Here is a 21,153-nt window from a genome sequence, read left to right as displayed (position 1 = left end):
TAAAGCTACATACAGAGCAGGTTCACGTGGATGGCTGAGATAGCGCACTGAGAACCTGGGCTCTAGGCACCGAGAGCCAGAGCCCTGGGCCCGGCGCTGGGCATCCTGGTACCTGGGCCTTGAAAGAAAGAGGGGCCAGGGCAGTGGCAATATTCCCTGCGATCCGGGCCTCCTGGCTGACCACCCAGAACTGGGTTTGGACCGGAAACAGGGTTGGGCAAAGCTAGTGTTTCTCCGGGCTCCAGTCAGGCCCCTTCCCATTAACATTACAGTAATGCAGTTGTGTGGTGTTTGAAAAAGCGTCCCTAGTTACAGGGAATGATTTACAAGACACCAGACTCTGCATTTCAGAGGTCTCCAGTGCACCATAAAAAATATATTATAAAGGAATAATCTTTATCTGAGCGAAAGCAGCAGTGAAGGAAACTCATGTCCAGCTGAGAGCAGCAGTGAGCTTTTGTTCACTCAGGGAAAAGTCCGTGTTCTTCATCGTACTTGATTAACATTTCCCCCCTCTTTGGCACTAGGTATCTAGTTAATATTTAGACATTATATACATTTTCTTTCAACTGTTGTTCCTATTATGCGATCAAACAAAACCGGAGATGCCAAGCACATCAGCCGGCCCTGGGAAAGCAGACCCACCAGGGACCCAGCGGCGGCTAGCACGGTAAACAGGACTCACCGAAGCCAGCGCCTGGGAGAGCCGGGCCCCGGGGGTGTGCGCGGCCAGCCCCCCCCCCCCCCCCGTCCCCAGGAAGCAGGGTTCCCTAGAGCGCCTCAGCTGATCCCGCTGCCTCTCCCTCCCATGCCGCCACCTCCCTGAGCAAAAGGCCGCGGGGAGCACTGTCTAGTTTTGAATCTTCCAGAGCCTTCTGATGTTTACCATTCCCCCCAGGAGAGGGAGGTGAGGGATGGCAATCTCTCGGCAAAGAAAATATACTTAAAAAAAAATTCAGGGAGGCGATGCACGCGGACAACCTGCAACCTAACTTGTCCCTGCTCATTAGGCGTGCAGAGCGATGACGGGCTCAGTCTATCCCAGTCCAGGGAAATCGGAACTCCTTTAGCGCTAAGGCCCCCCGCCCCAAGGGGCGCAGGTGTACGCGTCGTGAAGGGTGTCGGGGAGGGGACGGCCTCATCTTTGGGGGCAGAGGGCGCAGTCACCCAGTGGCGGGACAGAGGCGGAAGCTCTGGGGCTGGGAAACCTGGGGGTCTGTGTCAAAACTCCACCCAGAAGATGGGGAGGCTGGAAAGATGGAAGTTTGTGGGGGAAAACGGAGAAGAAATCACTGCCGGACCCCCGGCAGGAGGATATCCGGGGTGAGAGAAGGAGGGTCAGGGACGGGCCGAGCCGGCCTGGAGTCCCAGGGGAAGAGGGGAAGCGACAGCTCTCGGTCCTCGGGCCCCCAGCTCCCCGGTGCGCGGCTCCGGCGGCTGGCGCCGGTCTCCGTGTCCCTAAAAGTATCGGGTGAGGGATGGAGAGCGCCGCGTCCCAGGCTCCCCGGGGAGAGGGAGGCACGCGGGGCTGGGCGGGGCACGCCTCCAGTGCGCCGCGTGTCTGGGGGGGGGGCGCGATCTCCGCTCTCCCGGGCGCCCCAGCCCCAGCGCACGCCTCCGCTTCCGCGCCCCCCTCCGCAGGCGCGCGCGAGGCGCACTCCCCCTCCCTCGGCGGCGCGGGGCGCGCGCCCGGCCCCCCTCCTCCTCCCCTCCGCGCCTCTCCGCTCTCCCGGCAGAAAGTTAGCAGCGGGGAAGGAACTCGGGGCCGCAACAGCGCGCGGCGGCGGCGGCCGGGGCTGAAGCAGGAGCCGCGGCGGAGCCGGGGAAGCGGGGGCGCCGCAGACGGAGCAGGTGCGGCCGGCGGGTCCGCGCGCCCCCCTCGGTCCCCTTGCCGGCGGCTGAGGGGGGTGGTGGTGGTTGGGGGGGGCCGCCCGGACTCCGCGGGAAGAGTGGGGCGGGGGGGGGGGCCATGCGGCCGGGCTCCCCCCCGGCGCAGCGGGACAGCGGCCAGGGCCGGGGGCGCAGCGGCGTCGCTTCATGCAGCCGGGGCGGCTGGGCAGCGGCGGCGGCGGCGGCGGCGGCGGCGGCGGGGGCGGCGGCTGAAACCATGTCCGGGCAGCGCCGGGGGCCGCCGCCGCCGCCGCCGCCGCCGCGAGCCGGGAGCCGCGATGGCCCCGTGGCCCGCACCTCCTCCGCCTCCGCCTCCGCCTCCACCTCTCGCCGCGCCGCCGCCGCCCGGCGCCTCTGCTAAGGGCCCGCCGGCGCGCAAGCTGCTTTTTATGTGCACCTTGTCCCTGTCCGTCACCTACCTGTGCTACAGCCTCCTGGGCGGCTCGGGCTCCCTGCAGTTCCCCCTGGCGCTGCAGGAGCCGCCGGGCGCCGCCGCCGAGCCCCCGCCGAGCCCGCCGCCACCCTCTCTGCCGCCTCCCCCCGTGCGCCTCGGCGCCCCCTCGCAGCCGCCCGCGCCGCCGCCGCCGGACAACGCGAGCCGCGGGGAGCCGCCCGAGCCCCCCGAGCAGCCCGCCGCCCCCGGGGCCGACGGCTGGGGGCTGGCGAGCGGCGGCGGGGGCGCCCGCGACGCCTGGCTCCGGACCCCGCTGGCCCCCGGCGAGATGATCACGGCGCAGAGCGCGCTGCTGGAGAGGGAAGCGCAGGAGTCCAGCACCACCGACGAGGAGCTCGCAGGCCGGAGAGCGGCCAACGGGAGCAGCGAGAGGGGCGGCGCCGCCAGCACCCCCGACTACGGGGAGAAGAAGCTGCCACAGGCGCTCATCATCGGGGTCAAGAAAGGAGGGACCCGCGCGCTGCTGGAGGCGATCCGAGTACACCCGGACGTGCGGGCGGTGGGCGTAGAGCCGCACTTCTTCGACAGGAACTACGAGAAGGGGCTGGAGTGGTACAGGTAGGACCCTGGGCGCGGCGGGAGGGGGTGGACGCGCGGCGAGACCCGCAGGGCGAGCCGCCGCTTTTCCGGGCCCTCGGACACCCGGGCGCCGCGGTCCCGGGAGCCCTTGGCCCCAGCGAGGGCTCTGTCAAGCCCCGGCGGGGGCTGCTCTGGGGGAGCGGCGGCGAGGGGCTGGACGCCGGTCAAGGAGGACTCTATTTCAGGGCGAGGGGTGGAGGTGTCGCCTTGCCCTGCCCGCCTCGAGGCTCCTCGTCCGGGGAGGTGCCTTCCGAATCTGCCCAGCTCCGAGCCTGGGAATCCCCAGCCTTCGTGCCCGCGGGGTGTTTCCCAGCCCTGGCTCTGGCGGGGCTCTGCGCTTCCGTGTGTGGGGACGCCGGCGGGGGGGGATGAAGCAGGGTAGCGAGATTGATCTAGGGGCTTTGAGATCCCCTGGAATGTCTCAGAATCGCCCTGAAACGCATTTGCGTGGCTGGAATCCAACTTTAGTCTTTTCAGGTTAGAGCCAAATGACCCGGGAACGGTTAAACAAGGTGATGTTGGCCAGTTCTGGCTTTCTAGTAAAGACGGAGGGTGCCCCCATCTCCAGAACTTTCTATCCAGCCGCTGGGTAGGTTTTGCATTGGGAGCACCAGTTGGTGCCCTGTGAGTTTTTACGCCCGGTGCCCGTGCCCTTTCTGTAACCCGCGCCTCCTTCGCTACAGATTGGAGCTTCTGTCTTGTGAAATGTTCACCTCTCGCCTTTTCCACCCTCTGCCAGTGGGGAGAAAAAGGGAGAAGAGCGGAGTAGAAAGTTAGGTGCAGGTAACATAAATTAATAATCCAGCTTTCTTGCCGTAACATTGAACACGACGCTGGTGTAGATGCTAAAATGCAAACCTCCTTTGCTTTTTTTGGGGCGTGTTTTTTCTTTGCTTCTTTCCTCTGGTTTTTTATCTCTCTGGAAAACAGATCTGGATGGCTGGCCCCATCTCGGCTGCATCTCAGTAATTAATTGCAATTGTCAAACAGAAACACAGGCTTTGTCAGCTAAAGTGATGTTATCATCTTAACCGAGCCAATAGGTAAAATACGAGGATTGTTTCCTGATAAAAGTCTCCTTCCTGTTGAAGAGCTGTGCTTTCCAAGTTTAAATTACAGCCTGGGAAAGTTTTAGAAATAGCTTAACTTAAAAAAAAAAAAGATAATAAATGGGTGTATTGTGATTGATTTCTTCCACTTTAAAAAACATGCCTTATGCTTTCAAAGCTTGAGAGAAGTACACTTAGGCATAAACATTCCAGCACATTAAACCGAAACAGCAAATGTGTCTGTTAATGTCTTGTCTGTTTCAACAGTGAGAACTAATTGCAATATTTTAGGAGGCTTCAAACAGCCCCTTCCTATCAAAACATAAAACAGCAAATGCCTAATTTAACTGGAAAATCAGTATTTATAACATCAGAAGCCATGGCTTCCAGTTTGCGATTACAATTAAAAAGGTGTTAGAATGATTAGCGCCACAACAGCAAAATAGAGAGGGGGTATGATGTCTGGGAGGGCTGCGTTTGGTTGGTTTCGTTGGCTTGGTTGGTTTGGCTGGGGGGCATTCCGGTCTCTGCCGTGGGGTAGCTTCGGCCCTATGAGGGAAACACGGTGGCTTTTTCCAATTCTAATTTTAAAGCTGCGTATCTCAGGAGAAGTGTCCAGTGCCGTTTCGGGGGAGAGAGAGGCATAAAGATCACATCTTTCCAACATGTGTTAGGGTTGCTTTGCAGCAGCTGGAAATAGAAAAGGGAGTGTTTTATTCAGACGACTTAAAGTTGGATGAAGGATTGCAGGGTGGAATGTGGGTCAGGAGGTCCCGTCCACGGGGCTGGGGGATTTTCTGAACGAGGAGCTAGGAGATGCCAGGTTTTCTTAATGTTCTTGCATACCGCGGCTGGGAGGAGAAGGCGTGGAGACTGCTATGATATGGCTGTGGAAGGTACTATCCCAGCGCTGTGGTCCTCCCAGCCATCCCTGGTGTGGTGTTCGGGGCTGAGTGTGAATGTTTGGTACCCATCTGCAGAACTGTTCTACTGAAGACACGGGCAGGTTCCCTTGATCCTCACTTGGGAGGACCATACGATTTCTCTGGGTGCCCCATCCTCTACCCCAGTGTCTCCCCCGTGGCAGATCCTTACAGTGCTTAGTGGTGCTGACTGCAAATGCCCGAGAAGCATCTCTGTAAGGCAGAGGGTATCGTTAGCCACCCCGACCTGGCTGCTAAGTCTTCTAGAAACCCCTTCGGGCCCCTGGGAGTGTGCCGGGGCTGCTTGGATACGTCTCCAGCCTTACCAGGGACAGCAGTGCTTGGAGGCTTGTCTGTGGGATTTTCAGAGGCTCTCTGTCTTCTCTCTCTCTCTCTCCCTTGGAGGAAGAGGGATGACATCCTCATTATAATGTAGAAGAGGAAACAGTGGCATCAGGTCAGACCAGTAAGAGAAACCCTTCCTCTTGTGTCTCTGGTCCAACCGCACCTTTTTTTTTATGTTTATTTATTTATTTTGAGAAAGACCGAGGCAGTGCGAGTGGGGGAGGGACGGAGAGAGGGAGAGGGAGGATCCCAAGCAGGCTCTGCACCTTTCAGTGCAGAGCCCGATAGGGGGCTGGAATGCACGGAGCTTCGAGATCATGACCCAAGCGGAAGCCAGGAGTCGGACAGCTGCATCTCTACGCGGTCGCGTGTGTACTTGACCGGTCACGCTTGCTCCCCACCCGCGGTGTGGTCTGTGCAGCATCTTCCACTGCTTGCCAGATGAGAGGGCCACAGACTGATGGGAGGTTTTGATTCTCCCCGACTTGTTCTCTTTCCTTTTTCTTTGCCGTGCGCTTCCCCATAGGCTGCTAATTCTGCGAGTGTTTCTGGTGTTTGATTTTTCAGCCAGAGGGAGAAGAACGTGGGGCAAGTGCTTGGGTGACACTGGTTCGGGCTTTCCCCCCATCCCGGCTAAGCAGCCCTGGGAGTTTTATTTTCTCGGTGTCGCACCAGTCATGTCTAAATCCGGGTTTTGCTTTCTCCCGTTGCTGTTGATCTAATGTGATTTAAAAACACTTTTGAGATTAGGACATGTGCATCCGATTTCCGGGCAAGATAGACTAATGGATTAGGATGGGGGGTGTTAAAAGCTGGGGAGAAGCAAGCCTCCCTTGGTGGATTGACACAGGCCAGTGATTAACGGGTGGGGGGGGGTAGACTCAACCCGCCGCTCCCCACCCCCCCAAACCAATAACGGAAAAAGGCAGAGCCACAGTGCACCTTTCAGAATGGGCTGATCCAAGCTGTGTCTGGGCACAGACCTCATACTCCTCTAAGGGGCGGGACCTGGTGGCGGGCCGACCCGGCAGAACTGATCACGGTGACAGGGCTGCCTTGAGGTGCTGCCTCCCTTGTAGTTTACAGGCTGTACAGGGACCGTGTGACCACTTTGCTTTGGAAACCACTCAGCTCCAGGGTGACGGGAAGCGACCCTCCCTGGTCTCAAGCTTCTTCGCTGCCAACAGTTAATACGCTCAGCCCCCTGGCTGGGGAAGATCACTCGGGAAAACGGTTCCCATGGCCTGGCTCCTGCTTCCCAGAGGAAGGTGGTCACAGCAGCAGTGGGTGCACGTGGAATCTGGAGAGAGAATGAGGGAGGACGCCAGAAAGGCTCTGGCATTTATGGAATACCTGTGACTTACAGCGGCTGGCGCTTTGTAGATGTCCTGTCACATCTGAGCGTAACGGTGAGGGCTGTGGACTTACAGGTGGCTCCTGGACCAATCCCTTGCCCAGGATTGCTCAGCTGGTCCGTGGTTGAGCTGCCCACATCTGTCCAGTCTCACGGTGCTACTTTCTTCCCGCCCCACGTAAAATACTACCTTCTTACGTTTAACAAACATGTGATGATATTTAGCACGTACCTGGTACTGTTTTAAGGACAGGGGGTGAAGCGGTGAGTCAGCACTCGGTGCTCCTGAAACTGACATTTTGGTGGTGGGGAGGGGAGACAGCAAACAGCCTTCCTTTTCACATTTTTATTTTTTTTTAAATTTTTTTTTTTCAACGTTTTTATTTATTTTTGGGACAGAGAGAGACAGAGCATGAGCGGGGGAGGGGCAGAGAGAGAGGGAGACACAGAATCGGAAACAGGCTCCAGGCTCCGAGCCATCAGCCCAGAGCCTGATGCGGGGCTCGAACTCACGGACTGCGAGATCGTGACCTGGCTGAAGTCGGACGCTTAACCGACTGCGCCACCCAGGCGCCCCCCTTTTCACATTTTTAATGCGGCTACGAGAAAATTCAAAACGACACTCGTGACTCAGGTTATATTTCCACCGGGCAGGGCGCCTAGTAGAGCAGTGCCTTTTAAACTTCAAGTGGGTATGGATCACCTGGGATGCTGTTAACATACACGATTCTGATTCAGCGGGTCTAAGGAGGGGCCTGAGAGCCTGCATTTCTAACTTCTGATCTCTGGACCTCACTTTGAGTAGTAGAGGTCTAGAGGGAAATTGGTGTGTGTGCGTGTATGCACGCCTGTGTTACGTAGATCAGATGGCTGGGGAAAACTTCTCCGTGAGGGTGATGCAAACGAAGTGAAAGAGTTAAGATCCTGTCACGTAAAGATCTGGGTAAAGAGGTTTCCATCGGGGGCGGGGGGAGAGCAGGTGCAAAGGCCCTGAGGTGGAATCAAGCCTTGTGGCTTTATACAGTGTTCTTTCATTATTCCCAAAGCACAGCGTTTGTAGATGGACAAAACCGGGTTCAAAATGTGGTTTTACAACCTACTGGTTGGATAATTTTTGGAGAGATGGCTGATTTGACATCACTCCGTTTCAGTTTATCTGGGAATAATTCCTTCCTTGCAGGGTTGTTGGGAGGAATAAATGAAGTAATAAAGGTGAGTGTATTTTCTGAAAAAATGAGTATCCTAGAGCAGAAATCCAAATGGACCCAACTACGGTTTTTTTTTTGTTTTTTGTTTTTTTTAATTTCTCAAATCATTTTGGTCTCATATGCTTTACCTTTGATCACAGCTGTCCTAATATTGACAGACGAGTCTCTTAGTGGGGATGTTTTTGGGAAAAGTCTGATAATGATTGGTTGACTTTGCAATCTACAGCTGCTTGACCTTTTCAACCACGGGTCACCAACTCAGATACCCAGTGAAATAGACCAGGCGGGGAGAAACTTGGGGCGTGTGCTCTGTCTACAGGTCACGGCTACTGCTCTCTGATCCAGCTACCCCCTTCCACGTGCAGATATCACCACATCCTCCGCTTGGTAAGAGGAGGGCTTTGATGTGAAAGCTCTTGGTTTTTAGCATTGGCAAACAGATGAAAATTTCTTAAAAGCGTTGTGTGGGCCAGCACTGTGGGACAAACAAAACACGTCTGTGGGCTGGATACGCTACCAGTTTGCGACCTCTGGTTCAAACTCGTTTCGGAACTGGCATACCCATACCCTTGGCAGTTGCCAGAATCGTGGCTTCCATGTGCTTATTTCAGTGTAGATTTTCCGCCCCTTTTCAGATTTTGCAACAGCAAGGGGGAAATACCTCCCAGATATATTGCAACAATAACAAAAGGAACGGGATATAAACAGGCACATTGAGGCGGAGGAAGACAGGTCACAAATAAATTTCTCTTTTGTTTCCAGTGAGCGTTTTCTTGAAGGCGGGACAACTCTTCAGTTGTTCCCTCATTAATCAGGAGTGCCGGTATGTGATCCGGATAGATGAATTGCACCTATAAAATAGATTCCGGTCAGGTGGGTTCAGTAAGACCTGAGAGATGGAATAGTTGGGTTCTAGCTTTTGCTCTGCCATGTTGCTAGTTCTGTTGGACCTCAGGTTACTTTGTTTCTTTCTTTAAAAAAAATTTTTTTTCCGTTTTTTAGATGAGACTGTATTGTGTCCATAGGGTCCATCCACGGAAATACTTTGGTGCTAGAACCGACTTCTGTGTTAGAGTTTTTGGAGGGAGGAAGCCAGTAGGGTAGAAGCAGCATTTTTCAGAGCATGTTTTTATATCCGTCTCTGAGTCAGAAGCCACGGCGTCTTCCTCCTGTGATCACCAAGCCTCAATTACTTCATCTGTAGAATGGGCACAGTATTACTTCCAAAAGGGGTTATGTGATGATAAAATGAAAGCAATTGTGATGTAGGAAATTTCGCTCGCCCCTTCTTTCCTGTCTTTCTCTCTCCCTTTCCCCGTGCCATTCTTCCTTTTCCTGCATTTCTTTTCTTTTTTTCTTGCCCGTAAGTACCAAAGGTCCTAAAGAGAAAGCTGTAATGCATTTTTCATTTGAATATAGCCTTTTATTTCAAGATTATGTCTGAATGAGGGATTTCAAACCCTGAAGCAGCTCTTAAGTAGCTCTCTAGAGAATAATCAAAACCAGATTCCAGAATTTGGTCTATTGTAACTTGAGCTGAAGGAGGAGAAGAGTCTGATTTCACGAAGTAACCACCGCCAGAATCCTTCACCAAGGGGACGGGGTAGGGAAATGGGCTGGCACTTCGGGCTTGTGCGCTGACGTTTTCTTGAACCTACAGGAGAAGTGATGCTGCTTGGCCTGGAAAGCTACAGAGACATCTAGAGTGCCAAGGGCGTGCTTGCCTTCAGTTTTTCTGCAGAACTGAAAGCATTTGAGAATGCAGGACTGTTCTAGAAGGCCCCGCCAAACACCCTGGCTTGAGATTTGGCTCCTTTCACTGGTGGTCTCCAACTGTCATGACACGATTTATTTCTTTTTCTTTTTCTTTTTGTTGACCACACCAGTCATTTTTACTTTTAAACGGAGTCAGGAGAGAGGCCTTGAGATTTTAGGTGGATGAGAGATGGCTGGGGTTGTATGGTAAGAAGTTTTAAAGGTTTTGGTTTTGCATAATGGATGATATCTCTGGAACCGATTGAACCACCGCCCTATTAAAGTAATCTCTTGATTCCATTGGTTTCTGCGGTTTAACAAGCTCCCTCTATAACTGTCTGGGGAATTTCAGTCTGAAATTATAATTCACTAAGGGAGCCTTTCAGCCCATCTTGCCATTAATTAAAAGCAGGCGGTTGAATGTTTTTGTTTTAATACTCACTAGTTAGGATTCCTCACTTTAATTTTTTTTTCAACCTTTATTTAAGAATGTACAAAGCATATTCATGGGGAAACAAAGCAACGCATGAATTAGACGATATTGTTTTTGGTTGCAAGTAATAGAAATTGAACTTAAGCTACAGAAAAGGTAATTTACTGGCTTAAGTAATTAGGCAGTCTAGGGGATAATGACTTCAGGTAAAGCTGGATCCAGGGGCTCAAATGATATCACTAGGTCTCTGTCTCTTTCCATTTTTAAAAAATTTTTAAAAAACATGTTTTTTAATTTTTAAAAATGTTTATGCATTTTTTGAGAGAGGGCCTGAGCGTGAATGGGGGAGTGGCAGAGAGAGAGAGAGAGGGAGACACAGAATCCGAAGCAGGCTCCAGGCTCTCAGTGGTCAGCACAGAGCCCAAGGCGGGGTTTGAACCCATGAACTGTGAGATTGTGACCTGAGCTGAAGTCTGATGCTCGTCTGACTGAGCCACCCAGGCGCCCCTCCATTCTTTTTTTTTTTAATTAATTTATTTTTGATAGAGACAGAGAAAGCACGTGAGCTGGAGAGGGGCAGAGAGAGAGGGAGACAGAGGCTCCAAGGTGGGCTCTGTGCTGAGAGCTTGAACTCTCGAACCACGAGATCGTGACCTGAGCCAAAGTCGGACGCTTAAACGTTTCAGCCACCCAGGCGCCCCCTGTCTCTTTCCGTCCTTTGCCATGGTTTTCTCTACCTTGCTTTATTCTCAGATAGGTCATCTCACCATATTTAGGTAAGTAAGCAGCAACCTCAGACAAATAGATTTTATGTTTATCAATTCTTTTGGAAGTCATTTTTCTTAGGAGCTTCTGTAAGAGATTCCTGGAGATTCCTCTGGTCCAGGTCGGGTGATGAGCCCGCTCCTGCAGCAGTCAGGGTGCCATACTCCAATCAGGCCTGGGTGATGTGGTCACTCTTTTAGGTTGGGGTAGTGGTGGGGCAGGGAAACAGAGTTAGTCTCACTGAAACCATAGGGGATAGTGTCCCCCTAAGGACCAGGTGTTCAAGGCTTCTGTTGCTCGAAGTGGGGGCCAGTTAAACCACATGTTTGTTAAACATACGAAGAATCCAGTCTGGGACAGATGCCTGATCTTTCTGAGTATTTTAACTTAGAGAGAGGTACAGGGGCGCCTGGGTGGCTCAGTTGGTGAAGCGTCCAACTCTTGATTTCGGCTCAGGTTGTGGTCTCACGGTTCGTAAGTTCGAGCCCCGAGTCGGGCTCTGTGCTGACAGCACGGAGCCTGCTTGGGATTCTCTGTCCCTGCCTCTCTCTCTTTCTGTCCCTCCCTGGCTCTCTCCCCTTCAAAATAAATAAACTTAAAAATTTTTAAATAAAAAAAGAAAGAGGTACGAAGGGTTAGTCTGGGGAGGTCCAGTGTTATTTTTATTTTAGTTATTCATTCATTTGTTTACTATTTAAACATGTACTGATTGTCAGCTATGTGCTGAGGTCAGACATGAATCAGTCATGACCAGTGGTCTGCAGGAGCTAAGAGAATGGGGAAATGGACAAGTAAATGATTATACTCCAAGGTAAGGAAAGCTCGGGCCAAGTGGGGTTTATTCCGGAAATAGAAGGATGGTTCGATCTTAGGCAATCAAACTATGTGATCTGCTCTTTTTTTTTAAATTTTTAAATTTTTTTAAATTTATTTTTGAGACAGAGAGAGACAGAGCATGAGCAGAGAGGGAGGGAGACACAGAATCCGAAGCAGGCTCCAGGCTCTGATCTGTCAGCACAGAGCCTGACGCGGGGCTCGAACTCACAAACTGTGAGATCATGACCTGAGCCAAAGTCGGACTCTTAACTGAGCCACCCAGGCACCCCTATGTGATCTGCTCTTACCATGAGCAAATGAGAACGATCCCGTTGGTTCACCTTATGGCCGCCAAAAATAGAGCTGATAATGTTAAATATTTATTCCTGGTGTGTAGAACACCAGCGAATAAAATAGGATCCTCCCTGAAGCCAACGTCATCTTTAATGGCGTAACGCTAAAAACATTCCCGCTAAATTCCGAACAAGGCCAGAACGCCCGTGCCCGTAACAATCACTGTTATTTACCTTTGTTCAGGAATTTGATAAGATAATGCAGTTGGATGAGAAACAGAACGAGAAAGGGGGAGGTAGAATTTTCCCCTTGGCCCCCAGTTTCATCTTTTAATGGAAAACCCAAGATAACTAGTCCATCCCTGAATCTGTTAGGAACAACGATGGGATTCATTAAGGGGATCGGTAAGAAAATTTCTATGCAAGACCTAGAGTTTTCCTATATGCCTATGCCAACCGTGTTGAGAGTATAAGGAGAGAAAATACTCTATTTCTAGAAGCGACCAAAGAAATGAAACAACTAGGAATACATTTAGCAAAAGTTGTACGAACAAAATTTTATTACTTCACCAAGGGGCATCAGAGAAGAGGGGACTTGTTTCTCTAGGATGGCATGTCTTTTTTCTTCCATCCGCTCCCCCCCTCCTTCTCCCCTCCCCTTCTCCCTCCTATTCCTCCCCCTCCCCTTCTTTTTTTTTTTTTATTTTTTTCAATATATGAAATTTATTGTCAAATTGGTTTCCATGCAACACCCAGTGCTCATCCCAAAAGGTGCCCTCCTCAGTACCCATCACCCCCCCTCCCCCCTCCCCTTCTTTTTTATTGGGATTCCAGAGATGGTCTTCCCTGTACGGGACGAGCTGCCAGGTGGAGGTCAGGTATGTTCGAAAGTCGTCTGAGGATATTGTTTCTCTGAACGTGGCCCAAATGTTGGACTTCGTATCTAGGATTCCCTTACTTCGCACGTTCTGTCCGTTCAGACTTACACGCCGAGTAACAATTCCTTGCTGGGGAAGCTGGCGGCCTTACATCCCCAATTCAGGGGTGGTCTGGCCGCGCCAAGGTGTGGATTAACATTCCTACGGGTGTGAATTAGTAAATGCAGATCCACGAGGCGAAACACAAAGTCGGGGATTAGTAATGGTTATTTTCAGTGGAACAGGGAGATGAAGGTTTGGGGCAGGGGTGGGGGGTGACTGTCGCGTCGTGGTCGTGTCCGCTCTTCTCCAAGCACTGGCTTCGTCCAGGCGGAACCTTGGGACGGGGTCCTGTCATCATTGGTGTTTCCCATGGGAGTGAACTAATGCACAAACAGGGCAAGTCCTTGGCCCGGGACACTGGAGCTGGGCTTCAGACCCAAGGCTTTGGCCCCAAACACATGGCATCTTCTCTTACTTGTCTCGAAGCTCCTGTCCCCTGGAAGGGTTGTCTTTCCAGCCGCGTGGGAGTGACTCCTAATTACACACCTTTCTCTGCCAGACACTCTTGGTTTCCACGCGCAGATGGACTAACTGACGTGCAGGACGGGCTGGGTGGGGGATCTGCTCCCAACAACAGACTGGCAGTGGCCTCCTTCCTGCCGTGGGCCCTCACTCGTTCCTGCTTGAGGGATGGGTTTTTTTTTTTAAGTTTTATTTATTTATTTTGAGAGACAGAGAGCACACGCTCGCAGGGGAGGGGCAGAGAGAGAGAGAGAATCCCAAGCAGGCTCCGCGCTGTCAGCTTGGAGCCCAACACGGGGCTCGAACTCGTGAACCGCGAGGTCGTGACCTGAGTTGAAACCAAGAGCTGGACCCTTAATGGACTGAGCCACCCCCGGGGGCCTCTTAAGTGGCTTTTCTCCCCCCCCCCCACCCCGTTCCCTCCTCCTGGAATACTCTGCCCCTAGACTTTAAACTACCTGTGTCCGCTCATCCTTCAGACGTTGGCTTAAATTCCCTCTCCTCAAAACGACATTTCCCAGCTATCTAGTTTTTTTTAAAAACCTGCTTCTGTGTCTGAGCTTGTCCGCTGTTTTATCTTCTTCACAGCATGTATGACCCTCCCAGATCACCTGAATTACGCATTTCGCTCTTGCTGGAAGGAGAACTACAAGGGGTCCTGTCCATTGTTCATGTGCCAGCACCCAGAGCTGCGCCTGGCACACAGTAGGCGCTCCATAGTGGTGGCTGCTTAAATCAGTGAACCAGTGAATACAAGGAGTGCCTTCCGTGCGCTAAGTTTTCTTGCAAAACTTCAGGCTTCTGGAAAGAAATAACACATTTCTTGGGAACTCTGGCTAGGAATTGTTCTAGGCTCTTTCGCGATGCTATTTTTGCAAAGCCTATTTTTGGGTGCAAGAAAGAGAAACCCACTCAACCCAGCTGTGTGGGCTAGACAGTCTCCCCAAAAGGTTCCCTACAGCTCACAACATTGTCTCCTCTGGTCCCCACAGCAGCCTCACAAAGGAGGCACTTTCTTACCCCACTTGTACATAGAGAGTCCGACGTTCAGAAGGGCCCATGACAGTGCTGCGGTCACACAGGTGGGTTGTCCCAAGGCAGGTGTCTTTTCACTGTAACACGTGGCCTTTGGAGGTGTCACCGACAGCGTCTTAGAAGGGCTTGGGTTATTTCGGACGGACCGTTAAGTGCCAAGAATGATTTGGGTTCCGTTTCTCCAAACGCATGATCAGAACTATGTTGTTCGCCTTTTAGTAATTAAACAGTTACACAGAGGCCCTGTGTTGGATTTGTTACTCACTACAGGTACAGGTACACCCTCGCCTTTGCCCCCAGGTTAAGGCTTCTGCAGGGCGTTGGAGCTGAGGACATGGGAGGCAGACGGCCTTGAGTGCCCCTGTCACAGGCCGCTCTGACTCCTCGAAGCTGCGTGGGGTTTTGAAAACAAAAGCGGGACCTGTAGTCTGAAATTCAGGATGTGAGGCTGTGTCTACCTTGCTTTGTGTGCATGGGGCACATAGTTAGTCTTTGAGCCTTTGTTTTCTCATCTCTAAAATGGGAATCACAGCCTCTGAGAACGCCATGGTGATTTTGCAAGGAGAGAACGGTGATGATGTGCTGGGATCTGATCTGCGTGGTCTGTGCGCATCAGTTGCTATTAACCTGCGCACGTTTTCATGAATTCCCCCAGGTAATTGGTTTTCTGAAACGTCGCACTCCAGGGAGTGCCTGAAATACAGGACACTCTTCTCATAAACTAAGACTAAGTTTAATTTACAGAAACTGTTATGTAGCACGGATACATCAAACGTTGGTTGGGGCCGACGGCGTAAAGATCCCAGGGGGGCACCTGAGTGGCTCAGTTGGTTAAGCGGCCGGCTCTTGATTTGGGCTCAGGTCATGATCTCACGGTCTGTGGGTTCGAGGCCCATGTCGGACTCTGTGCGGACAGCTCAGAGCCTGGAGCCTGCTTCGGGTTCTGTGTCTCCCTCCCTCTCTGCCCCTCCACCGCTCGTGCTCTGTGTGTCTCTCTCTCTGTCTCAAAAATAAATAAACATTAGGGAAAAAAAAAAGGATCCCAGGAATTCCTCGAGAACATCACTCTGCATTACTCTCCCCTGACCACCATCTTTCTATACTGAAAAACCCTAAAAAGCTGCATGTAGGGCATGTTTCCTCGTTAGGATTGCTCTGCAGTTGGTGACCTTTGGAAGCACCCAGAAGGTTCTCTCTTGTTACTCTCAGTCGAGCTACCTTCTCACTGTTTTGTGCACCCTGTCTGAGTTTCCCAAGTTGTGTTTGCTTCCTGCCCTCAGGCTGCCTGACCAGCTGCTCTCTGACGGCCGGAAAGGCGGGATCATGCCCCCCTCCCCACAAATGTCCCCATCCTGACGGCCGGCCAGAACGTGTCAGTGTGCTAGATTGCGTGACAGAGGGGAACCTGGCCGCAGGTGGAATTGTGGTTGTTACAGAGCCAGCCCCGATGTGGGAATTATGCGGAGTCACCTGGACGGGCCATTGTGATCTCAAGGATCCTTTCAAGTGGAGCAGGGAGGCGGAGGGAGAGAACCAGGGGATGGCGGTTCGAGAGGCTCCCGGCCCACTGTTGCTGGCTCTGAAGCTAGAGGAAGGAGCCCTAAGCCAAGGAATTCAGGCAGTTTCCAGAAGTGAGGGAAAAGGGGAGGAAATCGATTCTCCCTTAGAGCTTCCAGAAGGAACGCAGCCCTGTTGATGCTTCGATGTTAGCTCTAGGAGACCCACTTCTGACTTCTGACTTCCAAAACTCTTTTTTTTTTAATGTGTATTTACTTTTGCGGGGGGGGTGGGGACACAGAGAGAGAGGGAGACACAGATTCTGAAGCCGGCTCCAGGCTCTGAGCTGTCAGTACGGATCCTGACGCGGGGCTTGAACTCAGACCGTGAGATCGTGACCTGAGCCGAAGTCGGACGCTTAACCGACTGAGCCAGAACTCTTAACCAACTTCCAGAACTCTTAAGCCCGTCGGCTCGTTGTGGTCGTTTGTTACAGCAGTGGGACCCTCTCCTCGGACATCTCCGGCGGCCCCCTTATTGTTTCTTTTCTTCCCTTGCTTTTTTTCTCCCTTCCTGGAAAATCATCACCTTCTGGGCCCTTGTAGGCCTCTTGCCAAACAGCCACGTGGACGTCAGCATCCAGGTGGACCCTGTGCTAGTTAGGGCTGAAAACAAAAGTGCCAGAACGCAGAGACCCCAACACGCGGTGGCTTAAATGCCATGGGTGGTTTTTCTCCTACATAATGAAAGGTGATATTCAGAGTTTGTAGCGGTCAGTGCTGCCTGGAGACCGGTCACCTGGAGGAAGCACAGGCTGCAAGCAGGGAGTTCAGGTTGTGCGTGTTTGCACAGCGGCCCGCGTGGACACGGCAGCCAGCCAGTGTAGACTGCCGGGGCAGCCGTGCTCCCCAAGGTCGTTCAGAGACGCACGTTCTGTTCTTTCTGTCCTGTTCCTCTGCCCGTCGCCCAGGGAGCTCGTTAGAGAAGCAGACTCTTCAATCCCCTCCCAAACTTTCTGAAGCCGAATTTGCATTTTGAGAACGTACTTGGGGGATGATGATACACAGAGGTTGAGCAACAGGGCCTTGGAGCAAGGTTTTTCGGCCTCAGCGCTGTTGGCATTCTGTGCTGGGACATTCTTCACCGTGGGGACTGTCTCGGGCATTTGTAGGGCGTTTAGCAACCTCTCTGCCCCCCCCCCCAGATGCCAGGACTTAGTCCCTCACCCTCAATTTTAGCAGCCAAAAATGTCTCCAGACTTGCCCAATGTCCTGTGGTGGGGACAAGGTGCCTCTGATGGAGAGCCCCCCCGCCTTAGAGGGTTTTTTTCTTCCGCAAGATCAGAGCCGCGTTCCAGCCGGTGATAAACAGGGTGCAAGTCCAGGAAGGGATTTCTTCGTGAGCACACGAGGCAGAAGCGACACCCATAACTTCCGCTCGCATTCTGTCCGTGAGAATTTTGTTGTGTGGCCACATCCAGCCGCAGAGCAGTCTGGGGACCGTATCGGGTGTCTCTGGGCCCAAGGAGGAGGAGAGAAGGGGTCTGGGGGACAGTCGGCTTCCATTAATGTAACTAACACAAGAATATGGTCTTCCTGTATGTATCTGTCTTTATTCTCTTCTATCAAGGGGTAGAGCTGGCTGGCTGGGGGAAATAAGTCTATATAAATAAATTAGGCATATATTCTGCAGTTGGAATACCAAACTGTTTTAGGGGCTCACAGGATATTTTATTTATTTTTTATTTTTTTGAATTTTTATTTATTTTTTAGAGAGACAGAGACAATGCGAGTGGGTTGGGGCAGAGAGAGAGGGAGGCACAGAATCCGAAGCAGGCTCCAGGCTCCGAGCTGTCGGCACAGAGCCCGACGCGGGGCTCGAACTCACGAGCTGCGAGATCGTGACCTGAGCCGAAGTCGGACGCTCACCCGACTGAGCCACCCAGGCGCCCCCAGGATATTTTAGATGAACACATACAATTTACCTGATTCTGTGAGACTGTATTTCGATATCGGGAGTTTGGGGGCACCTGGTGGCTCAGTCGGTTAAGCGTCAGACTGCGGCTCGGGTTGTGGACTCGCGGTTCACGAGTCGGAGCCCCGCATCAGGCTCTGTGCAGACAGTGTGGAGCTTGCTTGGGATTCTTCCTCTCTCTGTCCCTCCCTGCTCTTTCTCTCTCTCCCTCTCAAAAAAAAAAAAAAAAAAAAAAAGTATCCTCTAAACTTCAGTCATGAGTATTACTCTTGTAGGTTTTGTTCCCCGTGTATTGATTTTCTTACTTAAAAAATAATAATTAAAAGGTTTGTAAAGATTTTATCTTTACTATAAATGCGTTGGATGGGGTGGAGATACACATACATATACACGCGTTTATCTATGTTATGTACGTACATATGTATATATTTGTCTGTCTGCCTATGTGCATATGTATCTAGTGTGTTATGTATCTGTCTATGTATCTGTTTATTTGGTACCACCCTCCGCCTCCCCGTGCTTCTGCAGTAGACTTCTGCTCCTGTCCCTGCTGACACTCTGGCCCCTCTGTAGCCTGCTGTCCACACAATAAGTGTGGTAAGTGATCGTTTTAGAACATAAACCAGACCGTATCACTCCCGTACTTGAAATTTCCAGTGGTTTCTTGTCAACTTGGAAGGAAATTCTAAGTCCTGACCATAATCCATGGACCCAACAGAATCTGAGCCCTGCCTGCCATTTCAACCACATCCGTTGGCCTCTTCTCTTTGTCTTCTGCTTGAGCCACACTAGCCTCCCAAGAAGCGTAACACGGCCCTGCCTCAGGGCCTTTGCACTTGTGGCTCCGGCCGCCTGTATTGCTTTTCCGTAGATAACTGTGCAGCTCACATCCTTTCCTCATTTGAGCCCTCTGCTCGCCTGCCTCCTCGTCAGCATGGCTTTTTCCTTTACCACGTGGACTCATGCACTCCTACTGGTAAAGGCTCCACTCACTGGAAGATGCTTGTATATACAGTATTGCCATTAATATGCACCTACGTTCAGTGGTACTCCACCCTTACCCAGATTTCTGGTGTCTTAATTTCCTGGTTCCTAAGCCCTCCCTTCTGGAGGGAAGTCTGGTTTTTGATCTGGTGCCACAAAATGACCTTGACATTGCTGGGGTCAATTTAAAAGATGTTTACGGCTCCGCTATACCTGTTATTTAAGTATACAGCCACTAGGTGGTGATCATGGGACATGGGCTGAGTCCAAAGTACAGCGTTTCTTGAGATCACAGGTGTGGGTGGTTCCTTGCTCCTTCCAACCTGGGTTAACCCTGCATGTTTGCCCCAGTAAAATAAGAGGCTTTATAAAAGTTCACTTTAAGTAAACAGCAAACAGACACCCATACAGATGTTTAGAGCATGTTTAAAACCAGCAAACTCTGGTACAAACGCTGTCCTCTTCTCAGCCAGTTCTGTGTGTTCAGATACAGAGAGAATATCACCAGGTGGCCCTTGTCTTTCCTTCTTAGCGTTCCTGTAACTATTTGGATATGAACAAACCACGAACGTAATCACGTTACCATATGTGAATGTTGACACATTTAATATTAGAAAATATCTTTATTTTTTATTTTATTTAAATTCAAATTAGTTAACATACAGTGTATTCTTGATTTCAGGAGTAGAACCCACTGACTCATGTCTTACATATGACACCCAGTGCTCATCCCGAAAATGCCCTCCTTAATGCGCATCGCCCATTTAACCCATCCCCCCGCCCACGTCCCCTCCAGCAGCCCTCAGTTTGTTCTGTGTATTTGAGAGTCTCTTATGGTTTGTCTCCCTCTCTGTTTTTATCTTAGTTTTCCTTTCCTTCCCGTGTTCATCTGTTGTGTTTCTCAGATTCCAAACCAGTGAAATCATATGAGATGTGTCTTTCTCTGACTCACTTACTTCGCTTAGCATAATGCCCTGCTGTTCCATCCACGTTGTTGCAAATGGCAAGATTTCATTCTTTTTAATGACCCTGTAATATTCCATTATATATATATATATATGTTTGCGTGTGTGTGTGTGTGGACACCCCCCACATCTTCTTTATCCGTTCATCACTCGATGGACATTTGGGCTGTTTCCCTAATTTGGCTATTGTTGATCGCACTGCTGTAAACATTGGGGTGCATGTGCCCCTTCGAATCAGCATTTTTGTATCCTTTGGATGAATTCCTAGTAGTGCAATTGCTGGGTTGTAAGGGAGTAGAAAATATCTTTATAACACACATGCTGGGCATTAACTGGGTGCCCTGTCCGCTTCACATCTGAAAATTGCATGGTGATTTCGACCAGCAAATCCCACGACGTCGCCCAGAACGACTAAGTTTCTTATTTAGACCAGAGCAGTGAGTTTGTTCTGAACCTACTGGTTCTCATCCATGTATGTATCACTGTGTTGACAGCTCCTTCTTACAAGTTTCCCCTCAACTCTTGTGCTTGGTGCTCCTAGGTGTTGCTGGGATTGTGTCTTTTTTCCGGTTTCTTTCTTTCTTTAAAAACATTTAAAAAAATTTTTTTTTTCAACGTTTTTTATTTATTTTTGGGACAGAGAGAGACAGAGCATGAACGGGGGAGGGGCAGAGAGAGAGGGAGACACAGAATCGGAAACAGGCTCCAGGCTCCGAGCCATCAGCCCAGAGCCTGACGCGGGGCTCGAACTCACGGACCGTGAGATCGTGACCTGGCTGAAGTCGGACGCTTAACCGACTGCGCCACCCAGGCGCCCCTAAAAACATTTTTTAATGTTTATTTATTTCTGAGAGAGACACAGAGCATGAGTGGGGAAGGGGCAGACAGACAGAGAGAGAGAGGGAGACACGGAATCTGAGTTGTCAGCACAGAGCCCGATGCGGGGCTCGAACTCACAAACTGAGAGATCATGACCTGAACTGAAGTCGGACGCTTAACCACTCAGGAGCCCTTCTTTTTTTCCTTTCTTCACCTCTCGTCTGCCGGGAGGAAGAAATTGCCCCAAGTCACAACATATGAGAGCGTGTTTGAAGAAAATCTTTCCCTGTGGCTTGAAACTTGGTTTCGGCTACAGATTTTTATGGGTTACAACTCTTCTGGCTTAAACACACAGAAATTCCAGGTAAAATCTGAACAAAGCATGAACCAGAATGGAATTAAATGGCTTCTGTGTCTGAGAAGTCCTGGGTTGGGGTGGCCTCATTAGGGCTTAAACCGTGTCCCCAGATCTCTCACGTCCAGTGGCCAGTCCTTGTTTGTGGCCAGTGACAGGGAGAGAACGGAGCCCTAATGAGGCTCCCCTGGGGGCGTTTTCCAGAACCAGGATGAGGT

The 21,153-nt window shown here is 51.3% G+C and overlaps 1 protein-coding gene across 1 annotated transcript in view; it reads left to right on the top strand.

The window, feature by feature from the left end:
• Positions 1-2,168: 2,168 nt before the first annotated feature.
• HS3ST4 (heparan sulfate-glucosamine 3-sulfotransferase 4) overlaps positions 2,169-21,153 on the top strand; it is a 397,928-nt gene continuing 378,943 nt past the window's right edge. Inside the window, exon 1 of the mRNA XM_047087101.1 lies at positions 2,169-2,902. Within this exon, the coding sequence (XP_046943057.1) occupies positions 2,169-2,902 (734 nt within the window). The remainder of the gene's footprint in view (positions 2,903-21,153) is intronic.

Source organism: Lynx rufus, unplaced genomic scaffold (assembly GCF_022079265.1).
Source record: "Lynx rufus isolate CCGP_SWC_20201006 ecotype Redwood Valley unplaced genomic scaffold, mLynRuf1.p SCAF_23, whole genome shotgun sequence".
NCBI classification, from domain to species: Eukaryota; Metazoa; Chordata; class Mammalia; order Carnivora; family Felidae; genus Lynx; species Lynx rufus.
Note: the sequence above shows the minus strand (reverse complement) of the source record. Positions and strands in the feature narration are given on the sequence as shown.